The 12,938-nt window shown below is 43.0% G+C and overlaps 1 protein-coding gene across 38 annotated transcripts in view; it reads left to right on the top strand.

Annotated features, from left to right (window-relative positions):
* SEC16B (SEC16 homolog B, endoplasmic reticulum export factor) overlaps window positions 1-12,938 on the top strand; it is a 61,573-nt gene that overhangs the window by 21,777 nt on the left and 26,858 nt on the right. For all 38 annotated transcript variants that reach the window (XR_012427002.1, XR_012427033.1, XR_012427007.1 and 35 more), the window contains 7 exons: window positions 1,217-1,361; window positions 2,005-2,156; window positions 2,541-2,602; window positions 3,957-4,092; window positions 4,566-4,796; window positions 8,538-8,635; window positions 10,884-10,965. Coding sequence is in view for 19 of the 38 variants with exons in the window: in XM_074022008.1 (XP_073878109.1) it covers window positions 1,217-1,361; window positions 2,005-2,156; window positions 2,541-2,602; window positions 3,957-4,092; window positions 4,566-4,796; window positions 8,538-8,635; window positions 10,884-10,965 (906 nt within the window). In the remaining 19 variants the exon portion in view is untranslated. The remainder of the gene's footprint in view (window positions 1-1,216; window positions 1,362-2,004; window positions 2,157-2,540; window positions 2,603-3,956; window positions 4,093-4,565; window positions 4,797-8,537; window positions 8,636-10,883; window positions 10,966-12,938) is intronic.

Raw genomic sequence — 12,938 nt, 5'->3', positions numbered from 1 at the left:
TGGGGTTTCACCATGCTGGCCAGGTTGGTCTGGAAATCCTAACCTCAGGCGATCTGATCCTCCTGGGTTGGCCTCCCACAGTGCTGGGATTACAGGTGTGAGTCCCTGGCCTGGCCCAAAGAGCTTTTGAATTAATTATTTTACTTGTATGCACACAAGATGTAAACTCAATGAATTTCTTTCTTTATTTCTTTAGAGACAGAGTTTTGCTCTGTCACCCAGGCTGGAGTGTAACAGCATGGTCATAGCTCACTGCAGCCTTGAACTCCTGGGCTCAAGTGATCCTTCCACCTCAGCCTCCCAAGTCGCTGGGGCTATAGGTGTGCATCACCATGCCCAGCTAAATTTTTTTATTTTATTTTATTTTTTTTGTAGAGATGAGGTCTTGCTATGTTGCAATTTGGGGTCTCAAATTCCTGGGCTCAAGTGATTCTCCTGCTTTGGCCTACCAAAGTGCTGGGATTACAGGTGTGAACCATCATACCTGGCCCCATGAATTTCTTTACACCTGCATCCAAGGGGAAAGCATGGCACCTAGAGCATAATAGGTGCTCATTAAACAGTCAATGAATGAGGGCCGGGCACAGTGGCTCATGCCTGTAATCCCAGGGCTTTGGGAGGCTGAGGCGGGCAGATCATGATGTCAAGAGATCGAGACCATCCTGGCCAACATGGTGAAACCCCGTTTCTACTAAAAATACAAACATCAGTTGGAGTGGTGGTGCACCTGTAGTCACAGCTACTTGGGAGGCTGAGGCAGGAGAATCTCTTGAACCCAGGAGGTGGAGGTTGCAGTGAGCTGAGATCGTGCCATTGAACTCCAGCCTCATGACAGAGCGAGACTCTGTCTCAAAAAAAAAAAAAAAAAGTTGATGAATGAATACATGAATTACTTGAAGTATATAGGGCAGATATGATTATATCGCAGATGAAAGCACTGAGCTCAGAGAGCCTAAGTCACGTGTCCAGGGGCACAGCAGCTGAGTATAAGACAAAGCCGAGATTTGAATTCAAGGGCCCCTGACCCCAAGGCCTCCGCTCTTTCCATTGGGTCATAATATATCCTTTGGCAAATGCCTATCAACTTGATTTTCTCTTTTTCTCCTTTCAATACATCCACTTTCACTGTATGTGTTTTGTTTCTTTGAAAGAACGCTTGAGAAGACCAGCTCTCTGAAACTTCTTCCTATGTGTTTGTATTGTTTTTAACTTTCAGCCATCACTGGCTAGTGAGTCCAACCTTCTCCAGCAGCGTGAGTCTGGTCTCAGCTCCAGCAGCTATGAGCTCAGTCAGTACATCACAGATGCCCCCGAGCGGGATGATCCCCCAGCTTCAGCAGCTTGGAGTCCAGTTCAAGCTGGTGGGTTCTAAAATGATCACAAGAGTTGGTTGAATCTGATGTGGAAAGGCTGGGTGGAAAGTCTCTGGGAAAGTCAGCCTTATGGTGACTTTCCACCGCATTTGCTTATGTATGTCTCTGGGGCAGAGAGGTCAACTTTGGTTCCATTTTCTATCTTTTTGCTTGTAATAGTAATTGCATCATAGCTGATTCCTGGAAGGGAACACTGCCCCTATCCATCATCAGGTTGGGAAAGGAGGCACTCAGTGGTGCTTTTAAGAAAGGGAAGACCAGAGAGAATTAGGAAAAGCAAAAGCAAGACGCAAAGCATCATTGCTTTGTCTGGATGTAGGAACTTTGTCATGAGTATAGAGGCCACGGAAGCCAGAGACTCCTTGGCCTCTCAACATCACTGAGAGTCTGGGCTGAGTGCATTATCATTTGGACTGAATCATCAAGCCCATGCATTGTATTATGACACATTCTCAGAGGCTTAAATCTGACTGGAGCAGGGAACATGGGCTTCTTCTAATTACACAACCCACCCAGAATCTTATTTTGGTTCAGGCAGAATTTGGGCAGAAATACGTCCGTGGCATATTCCTGAACTAAAGAAAAGTGATGGAAGTAATGCTAACAATGTCCATCTGTGTCTGTTGGTCAGAGGATGTCTCCTCAGCTGGTCCCAAAGCGCCCATGAAGTTCTACGTTCCTCATGCTCCTGTGAGTTTCGGGCCAGGAGGTCAGCTGGTGTGTGTAGGTCCCAGCTCTCCCACTGACGGGCAAGCAGCCCTTGTTGAACTGCACAGCATGGAGGTAAAGAAGACCCAGTGTTCCTGGAATGCCGGCACACTGCTTACCTAACTACTCCTAACGTGCTTACCTTGCTTTCCCGTGCCTGAGCTGGGGCATCTCCGGGAATGGGATGCTCTTGTGGAAACTGGGCCAGGTACCCCCTGGATTAGGGGGTGCAGGAATGGGTGGGGCTCTTCTCTGAAAGAATTGATGCTAGAGTTATGTTTTTCCTGAGATGTCAGTGGCTCATCTTTAGCAACAAGATTCACTTTTTCCTTTCTGCTTTCTCCACAAGGCCTTGAGCCACATCCTAGCCCCACGGCCCTGGGGTCTGATACTAGACTTGACTGAAAGGGGCCTAGGGTGGACACAGTCTTAAAGTAAAATCTGATTGTTTTATTGCAGGTTATTCTTAATGATTCCGAAGAGCAAGAGGAGATGAGAAGTTTCTCAGGACCCTTGATTAGGTAAAGTGCTGTAAGAGCTGCTGAGTAAGGGCAATCTTCCTGCTCAGATCAGCATTTTGGAGATATGTTCTTGGTTTCCTTGGAAAAAAAAGTCCGTCCTTGTTGGAGTGGAATTCTCTGTGCTACAAGATAGAACCAGATGTGGCCTGAGTCATTTTGACAAGCCATTCAATAGTTGAAGGACAGAAAGCAAAATTAGCATGACAGTTTAGAAATCTAAAACCAGTTCCATTTTGCAGAGGCTGCATGGTAGGAAGTTTTAGTGTTCTGTGTGCTTGATAGATGCTAGCAGAAAAGTGGAGCATCGCCTGGGAAGTCCCTGACGAGTGGATCATAGCAGAAACAATTCTTGTGACAGTGGCTTTTTCCTGGAGAGGTAGATAAGATCGGCAGTGTTCAAGTTACGGAACAGTGTGCGAGTGAGCCCTCTGCAGTACTCAGCTAGGACTGCTTTTAAATATTTAGTTATATTCCTGATAAATGTAACTCAGGGCATCTTCGTTGAGGAGAGAGTCCTTGCTGGATGACAGCCAACATGGGTCTCAGGCTCGGGCATCCTATGTACTAGGAATACCATGGTGGACAGGTCAGCCCTCTCTGAACCTTAGTTTTCCCCCTGGAAGTGGTATAACACCTGCTCTCCCTACCCGAGGCTTGTCTGTGAGTCTCAAGTGAGATTATGCACATGGAAAGTATCATCACTACTATATAAATGTATTCCTCTTATGGCATCTGACAGTTCCCTCAAGTAAAAATGAGTGTTCTCTCTGTTTCTTACACACGGGTATACAGATATGGGTCAAAAAAGTGAATTGGGTTATTCAAAGACTGGGGTACTAAGCCTAACTTGGCTTTGATGTTATTGGATGATCTTGAGCAAATCATAATGCCAATCATATTGATCACTTAATACATGCCACACAATTTTCTAATTCCTTTTTGTATGGAGGTAGGTTCTTTTACTGTCCCTATTTTAGGGGACAAAGCTGAGGCTCAGAGGAGGTAAGAAACTTGTCTAAACAGAGAAGTGGCAGACCAAGATTTAGACCCAGGGTTGTCTGACTGCAAAGTCTGCTTTTACTTGCTATCCCGTGCAGTGACTTCAGGTCTCTGGGCCTCTGTTGCTTTATCTATAAAATGGAGGGGGTGCATGAGAGAATCTCTGAAATTTCTTCCTGTTCTATAAGAAAATAACTATCCTATAGCTATAGACTCATTACCCTAGCCCTGGCTTGTCAGATTTCTATCTCAACCACAGCCCAGCCAGCACTTGCACACTTAGGAGGAGCCTGGGGTCCGAAACAGGGAAGTGTCTGCCTGCTCACTCTTCGCTCCCTAAATTTTTTCCATGTAGGGAAGATATACATAAGGTGGATATTATGACGTTTTGCCAGCAGAAAGCAGCTCAGAGCTGCAAATCTGAGACACTGGGGAGCAGAGACTCGGCTCTACTGTGGCAGCTCTTGGTTCTCCTTTGTCGCCAGAATGGGGTAAGTTACTGTTTTGGTGGGAGAGCAGGTGCAGGCTGAAATTTAAGTCTTCATGGGATAGATAAGATTATGTTTATGGCATGATTATGAAAAGCAATGGTAAAGAAGCCACAAATTGCCCCAAGGGGAAAAATTGTTCAAATGTCAATGCCAGTTTGCTAATGCAAATCTTCCCTGATGATCTTCCTTGGTCTGGGAATATTGTAGTTTCTGAGTTATTGCACCAGCCAGGTAATATACCTGTGAAATTGTAAATGTTTCTGGTAAGCTTTGTGGCTCCTGACAGGCAGAAAATAACCATGATAGTGATGCTGAAGTTTGAAATATAGCAATCTAAGAAAGGACTGCCTTATGTTTGCATAATTGGACTCCTCGCGAAGAAGGCAGGCTCCCTGCTGCCTTCCTTCTCCAGCTGGGGCGGCCAGCCTGAGGACCCATAGGATTCTCCTCAGATGACCCTCTTTGCCTTACAGTCCATGGTGGGGTCTGACATTGCTGAGCTGCTAATGCAAGACTGCAAGAAGCTGGAGAAGTACAAACGGCAGCCCCCTGTGGCCAACCTCATCAGCCTGACCGATGAGGACTGGCCAGTGCTGAGCCCTGGGACCCCGAACCTGCTCACCGGAGAGATCCCCCCCAGTGTGGAGACACCTGCGCAGATCGTGGAGAAATTCACTAGACTGCTCTACTATGGAAGGAAGAAGGCAAGTATGCCCTTCGCCCAATCCCTCTCCACCAATCACCCCTGCTCCAATTATGTGAATAGTATATACTCATTTCAGGGAGGATGCGAGAAGTTCAAAAAGAAACAACAAAGAAAATAAAAACACCCACAGTTCTACCATTAAAAGACAATGAACTATTAAATGAAATAAGCCAGGTACAGAAAGACAAACATCACATGTTCTCACTTATTTGTGGGAGCTAAAAATCAAAACAATTGAACTCACGGAGATAGAGAGTAGAAGGATGGTTACCAGAGGCTGAGAAGGGCAGTAGGGGAGGGTGGGAGGGAGGTTGGGAGGGTTGATGTGTGCGAAAAAAAATAGAATGAATATGACAGTATTTTACAGCACAACAGGGGAACTACAGTCAATAATAATTTAATTATACTTTTAAAAATAACTAAAAGAGTATAATTGGATTTTTTGTAACACAAAGGATAAATGCTTGAGGGGATGGATACCCCATTTATCATGATGTGATTATTAAACGTTGCAAGCCTGTACCAAAATATCTCATATATTTTACTCCATAAATATATATACCTACTATGTACTCATAAAAATTAAAAATAAAAAAATAAAAAATTGAAAAGATTATACCTGTTAACATTTTGATATATTTACTTCCAGCATTTTTCCATGCATATATATTAAAAAGAAAATAAAATTGCATATACAATCGTTTATTTCTTTTTAAACTTAAGATGATATGGTAAAATACCCTCATGGCATTAAATATGCTCCAACAGCACCATTTAAAAAATAGTTATACAATATTCCATCATATTAATGTATCATATTTTATTTAGCTATTCTACTATTATTGAATATGTAGACTATTTACAATTTTGTCAACCATTATAAATTATATAATTTACACATCTTGTTACATGAGTCTTTGTCTGATCTTTTAAATTTTTTAGGACAGATTCCTAGAAGTGGAATTACTGGGTATATAAATGGTATGCACTTTTAAAAGGTTCTTTATATATATACCAAATTAATTTCCAGGAAGTTTGTTTACAAATACTCCTTCTGCTCTATCTAAGGCTTCCTATCAATATTGAATACAGATGCTCCTCGACTTACAATGTTTATATCCCAATAAACCCATCATTAAATAGAAAATATCATAAGTTGAAAATGCATTTGATACACCTAACCCAACATCATAACTTAGCCTAGCCTACCTCACATGTACTCAGAATGTTTACCTTAACCCACAAAATCATCTAACCCAGAGCCTGTTTTTTAATAAGGTGCTAAATATCTCATATAATTTATTGAATATGTTACTGAAAGTGAAAAACAGAATGGTTGTATGGGCACTTGAAGTACAATTTCTACCAAATGTGTATTGATTTCACACCATTGTAAAGTCAAAAACTCATAAAGCAGGGACTGTCTGTACTTTAAACAGATGAAGATTGATTTCTAGCTCAATTTTGAGGTTGAGATTATACTTTACAAAAGTCATAAAAATTTAAGTGTTTGGATAGATAATTAAAATCAATTTGAATCAATTTCATTCAAAAATTAAAATATAAAAAAGACCTAATTGGGAAATGATGCTCCTATCCCCTAGTCACCCAATTTTTCTCTCTGAAATATCCAGAGAAATTTTATGCTTATATTGTTATTTTCTCTTTGTTAAAAAATAGCATACTGTATACCATTTCTGTACCTTCCCTTTTCCATTTTACAAAATACCTCAGAAAACACTCTATATTAGGGTTGCCAAACTTTTTCTATAATTGGACAGATGTAAAAAATGTAAAATGTAAACATTTTACGTTTTGCAGGCCATGGGGCCTCTAGTACAACTACTCAGCTCTGCCCTTATAGTGTGAAAGTGGTCACAGAAAATATGTAAATGAATGGGTGTGGCCGTGTTTCAGTAAACTCCATTTATAGACATAGAAATTTGAGTTACCATATAATTATAATGCATAGTGAAATTAAAAAAATTTTTTTTCCAATCACTTAAAAAGGCAGTAAGTATTCTGAGGCTATGGCCTGTACCAAAATAGGCAGTGTGCTGGATTTGGCCTTTAGGCCATATTTTGCTGACCTCTGCTCTATAGCCTATATAAATACCTTTCTCATTATTTCTTACATTGGCAAAGTTTTCTACTGATAAATTATAATTAATTTAACTAAACCCCATATAGCTTGACATTAAGAGTACTTCCAGTCTTCTGCAGTTACAATGTTGCAATGAATAACCACTGTCCTTTTGCCCAGTGTGAGAGAATATATGTAAGATAAATTTCTAGAGGCAGAGTGTTGGGTCAAAGGATATGGTTTGTAATTTTGATAGATACTGACAAATTGCCTTTTAGAGGTTGTGCCAATTCACTCTACCAGCAATGCAAGAGAGTGCCTGTTTTCCTACATTCTCACCACAGTGTGTTTCAAACTCTTTGATAGGTGCCAATCTGAGAAGTGAAAAAAGTCTGGATGTGGTGACTCACACCTGTAATCCCAGCACTTTGGGAGGCAGGCAGATTACTTGAGGCCAGGAGTTTCAGACCAGCCTGGGTGACATGGAGAAACTCCATCTATACAAAAAATACAAAAATTAGCCAGGCCTGGTGGCATGGCCTGTAGTCCCAGCTACTTGGGAGGCTGAGGCATAAGAATTGCTTAAACCTGGGAAGTGGAGGTTGCAGTGAGCTGAGATCATGCCACTGCACTCCAACCTGGGTGACAGAGAGAGACTGTCTCAAAAGAAAAAATTATCAGCTAATTTAAATTTTTTTTGTAGATATGGGGTCTTGCTGTGTTGCCAGGGCTGGTCTCAAACTCCTGGGCTCAAGTGATCCTCCCCCTCAACCTCCCAAAGTGTAGGGATTACAGGTGTGAGCCACCACACTAGGCCTGCATTTCTCTTATTGAAATGAATATGTTCAATTCAATTCAATTCAAAATGAATTCAATGAAGTTGAATATTTTTTAATCTGTGAATTTTTTGTCATTGATTTCCTGCATTTTTCTATTGAGTCTCTGATCCTCACTTATTGATTTGTTGGAGCTCTTTATGTTTTTAGGGCTTTCTGTGTAAAATTGTAAGTTTCTGGGGGTCATATTTAGAAAGGCTTTTTCTACTTCAAAATTAATTTATAAAAATGAAGTTGAAGTACTTTTCATTTTTACATTTAAATATTTAATTTCTTGTTTTTGTATATGATGCTATCTTTTATTTTTTTAATTGATAAAAGTTGTATATATGTATAGTATACAACATGATATATATGTGTATATATACATACACACTGTGGAATGGCTAAATGGAGCTAGTTAACATATGTGTCACATCACATATTTATCATGTTTTTTCTAATGAGAACACTTAAAATCACCTCTCTTAGTGATTTTCAAGTATACTATACATTGGTATTTACTGCAGTCTTGATGTTCAAGTGCTACGAAACTTTTGCTAAAGAGATGAGGCTAACTGGCAACCATGTCTGATGGGAAGCTGATGGAATAGCACAGTGGATTTTGATAAAGTGAAGGCTGGTGAAGGTGACATCCTAGAGAAAAACACTATGCTAGCTACAACCTGCTTCCTGGCTGTTCACATTCTTATATGAGGCTCTAAGAATTTTCTGGAAGCCCAGCCTCCGCTGCTCAGGATGCAGCAGTGCCTAAGCACAGGAACTTCTTGTGAGTGGAAGGTGGGAAAGGCACTCTTGAATGTGATGTTTTGGTTTTCAGGAAGCCTTGGAGTGGGCCATGAAGAACCACTTGTGGGGCCATGCTTTGTTCTTGTCCAGCAAGATGGACCCACGGACCTACAGCTGGGTCATGAGTGGGTGAGTTGGAACTTAACAAAAGAGACCAGTGGGGCAGAGAGGCCTCCTCACCAAAGGTGGAGGATGAGGGTGTGGAGAAACGCCAGATGCACTGAGGAGCCTCCCACTCCAGGGATCTTTCCATGTTCTCTTTTCTGAGCTGGACATAGCATTTCTCTGTTATAGACACAGATACATTCTTTCTACCTGCTAAATTGAATACAGAGTTTTAGTAAAATTGCCCAGGGTGAGAGTTTCCAAAAATTAAATAGATTTTTACATTGCAGTAGCCTTCTCTCTTTGGGAGCGGCTGTTCCAGCTAGTTCTGGTAATGAGGGGTAGGTGATCACTTCCTTAGAGCCTTGGGACTGAGGGTCTTTGACGTAAGCAGTTGTCTACTGTTTATACTTGTGATGAGGTCTGGGTACTGAGAGTAGGGTAGGGGTGTGGGGTAGCAGGGTCGTGAGCTGTGGTAGGAAAAGGAGTTTTTGCACTGGCAGTGAGATCCAGAAGTCTGCATCGGCGGCAGTGGGAGGTGTTGAGACTAAAGAGATGTGCTTAGTCAGAAATGACGTCAGCACACTGTGATCTGGGTGCCAGCGGGGACCAGGAAAAATGCCCAAACCAGGATGAGCTAGGGATGGAAGCAAGGGTCCATAACCAGGAGTTTGGAATAAGGAGATGAAACAGAGTGAAAGCAAGCCAGGATCAAATAGGGGTGCTGGATGGAGAAGGCTTTCTGAATAAGTCCTTCAGGCTCCTCTTAGCATCCACGGGTTGGCAGGGACAAATGTGGTGGGTGGGGTGAGGGACCCTCCTGTAAGGGGCAGACTTGGGTCAGACAGCAAGAAAGATGCTACCTCAAAGTGTTGAGCTTCTAGTGCTGGTTAGAGCTGTGAAGGAAGCTATCCTCTCAGCTGAACTTACATTTGAATTGGCCGTAAATCCTGTTGGGCAGAGGTTGAATTAGAAGATGACACTTCCGTCGGCACGGTGGCTCACGCCTGTAATCCCAGCACTTTGGGTGGCCGAGGTGGGTGGATCACCTGAGTTCAGGAATCTGAGACCAGCCTGGCCAACATGGTGAAACCCCGTCTCTACTAAAAATACAAATATTAGCTGGACATGGTGGCGGGCGCCTGTAATTCCAGCTACTCTGGAAGCTGAGGCAGGAGAATCGCTTGAACCTGGGAGGTGGTGGTTGCAGTGAGCAGAGATCACATCATTGCACTCCAGCCTGGGCAACAAGAGCAAAACTGCATCTCAAAAAAACAAACAAACCAACAAACAAAAACACTTAACACTTCCATGTTAAGTTCAGTCCAAGGGCCTAATGACTGCACCACTGGTGGGCCCATTCTGGATGATGGCCTTGGTTGAGTCTCATGACGACTCCACCCTTCAGTCTTCCTGGAGACTGGAATGGGGAGGAACACAGAAGTTGTATTATGATACATGCTTGGAGTTCCGGTGGCAAGGGTGCTGTTAAATAAAGGACGGTGTTCTGAGGATGATTTTCCTTTGGGCTTTGAAAACGAACATCCCACAGCCCCACATTGTAGCATACATCTCTGCTACAGATTTTTGCCTTGGGCCATTGATTTTTGATGGAGCCCAGTGAATTGTGAAAAATACCTCTCACCGAGTAAGCTTAAATCTCAAATCAGCTGTAGAGCTTATTATATCCTTGTTAAGCATATCCCATGGTTTGTCATCAGCAGGATCATTTCTGGCCCCTGTTCCACGCCTCTTTGGTTACTGAAAATGGCTATTTAGTGCTTGTGAGCAAAAGCACTACAGACCCAGGCTCTTGATGAGCCAGAAAAACGGCACTGAGTGCTGTGGGCTTGGTGTGGAGGAGGGCTGCAGGGAGTGGGAGATCGGGGTGGCTGGGAAGGGGGTGCCTATGGAGAAAAGCTTCCAGATAAACTGCTGTGGCTCTCCAGGGGACCTTTGAGATGTCAATGGGTCATCTCAGTGATGGAAGAAGGCCCACAGAAATGGTTATTCCAGAGTTAGGCCATTAAGACCAAGGTGCAGAAAATACCCCCAACAATGAGATCTAGCTGGGGTGTGCGGTAGATTGAGGACCCTGCCATCTCTCCTCAAAGGAGGATGTGACAGAGGCATGGCAGAAAGTAAAGAGATGTTCACGTTCCTAAGGAAGCTGCCAAAATCTGATAAAATTAGGTGAGGCCCTGAGCCTTGTGGGCAGTGGGTAAAGAGGTTCCCTGGGCGTGGTCCTCACTGACTATCCTTCTCTCTGCAGCTTCACCAGCATGCTGGCGCTCAATGACCCACTGCAGACCCTATTCCAGCTCATGTCGGGGAGGATTCCACAGGCAGCCACGGTACCCCTGTGACAGGATTCCTTTACCACCCTGGCATCCCGAGGGCTTGAGGGGGTGGGGAAGCTCAGGAGTGTGATGGCTTTCAGGAGCAAACGTGATGATAATATTAATAGTTTGTTAATCACTTACCATGTGCTGGGCCCTGTGCTAAGTGCTTTGATGCATATTACTTGGTTTAATGCATAGAGGTAGGAAATATTATCTCTGCTTTGCAGATGTGGAAACTGAGCTGCAAAGGTGTAAGATGACCCAAGGTCAGAGATAGTGAGTGGTGGGCTCAGGATCTGTCTGGGTCTGTCTGACTCTGAAGACCTTGGCCTTCCCAAAATGTCAAAGCTGCCTGCTCTTGTGTGAATGGCAAGAGGACCTGTGCCTGTTCTTCAGGCTTCCCCTGGCAGGGCTGCCCTTCTTTTTCTCTGGAGGAATGCTCCCCACCACTGCACATTGGCACTTTGAAGCTGGACATACTCGATTTCAGTCTTCTAGAGTTGATGTGGCTGAGAGTCTGAGGCCAGCTTGGTAGTTTTCCCATTATAGGAGACTTGATCTTTTGGCCCCAAAGTATTCCTTCCTTACCTTTGATGTCCAGTCACTTTACTAGATTATGCCCTGGTGTTGACTGTCTGGATCCATTTTTTTCCTTGGGGTATATATAGCATGTCCTTTTAATATGTACATTCATATGTTAGAGTTCAGGAATATTTTCTTGGATTATATCCTTCAATATTTGTTTTGTTCCCATTATTTTGGTTTCCTTTTCAGGAATTCCATGTACACATATTTCATATATATACATATATGAATTATACTTATAATTTTCTCTTTAATAATTTTTTATTCTCTTCTTTCCTCTCTTGCCCGCCCTTCCTCTCTTGCCCGCCCTTCCTTCCTTCCCTCCCTCCCACCTTCCCTCCCTCCCTCCCTCCCTTCCTTCCTTCCTTCCTTCCTTCCTTCCTTCCTTCCTTCCTTCCTTCCTTCCTTCCTTCCTTGCTTCCTTCCTTCCTCCCTCCCTCCTTCCCTCCCTCCCTTCCTGCTTCCCTGTTTCCTTCCTTTCTTTTTTCCTTCCTCTGTCCTTTACTGTGTTTTCACCAGTGTCTCTTGCTTTTGGGCTCTGGTGTTTCTGTCTATTTCTTCAATTTCCCCCTACTTTTTTCCTGAGCTCTGCACATTACATTCATCTCCTGTTATCCACCATCTATTTCCTGGGCTCTTATAACTCAGATTATGCTCTTGCTTCACAGACGCAATTGTTTCATTATTTTACTTAAATTCACGACAAAATGTTTGGTGACAATTTTTCATTTGTTTTGTGGTAACGTTTTTGTAGTGAATGTTCTCTCTCCCCTCTATTTTTCATGTTACCTTCCTCCTTCTGTCTTAGGGTTTATTTGTATACATTCTGTGCTTGCTTTCTCATATTACATAACTTTAAAGGAGTTGAATCTTTCCTGGGTTTATATTTCCAGTTATTTATATTAGGTTTGTGCAGAGGATGGGCCAGGCCATATTCCAGGCCATCTGGCATTTTCTGCAGGACCCAGAGTTTTCTGTGTGAGCCTGAGTTGCCTTTGCCACTCTCCAGCTGGTGGGGAGAGCTGTGGGGTCCTCTCCCTTGTGTTCTCTCGGCTTCCCCATGGAGGGACCTCTGTCCAATCGCCATTACTTTTGGTAGCCTTTTCTCATATCTTGAGGCTTGGGTTTTGGTGAACACTAGTTTTAATAAAAATTGATCTCACGCTTTTCCTTTTTCTTTTTTTTATCCTTCTTATTGCTTGTGGCTAATTCCAAGAAAAGAGAAATGATTTTCATGCCCTGTCATCAAATCAACCGGCTATTTTGTAGCACAGAGTGTGCCTCACAATTCAGTGGAATGGCCTGTGCTCCACAATGGAACTGCATTATGTTACGAAGCACTAAATGCAGGAAGTGATACAATTAGCTATGGTTCATTGTGTGTGTGTGTGTGTGTGTGT

This window comes from Macaca fascicularis, chromosome 1 (assembly GCF_037993035.2).
Source record: "Macaca fascicularis isolate 582-1 chromosome 1, T2T-MFA8v1.1".
Classification (NCBI taxonomy): Eukaryota; Metazoa; Chordata; class Mammalia; order Primates; family Cercopithecidae; genus Macaca; species Macaca fascicularis.
This window is presented reverse-complemented; position numbering and strand designations above follow the sequence as displayed.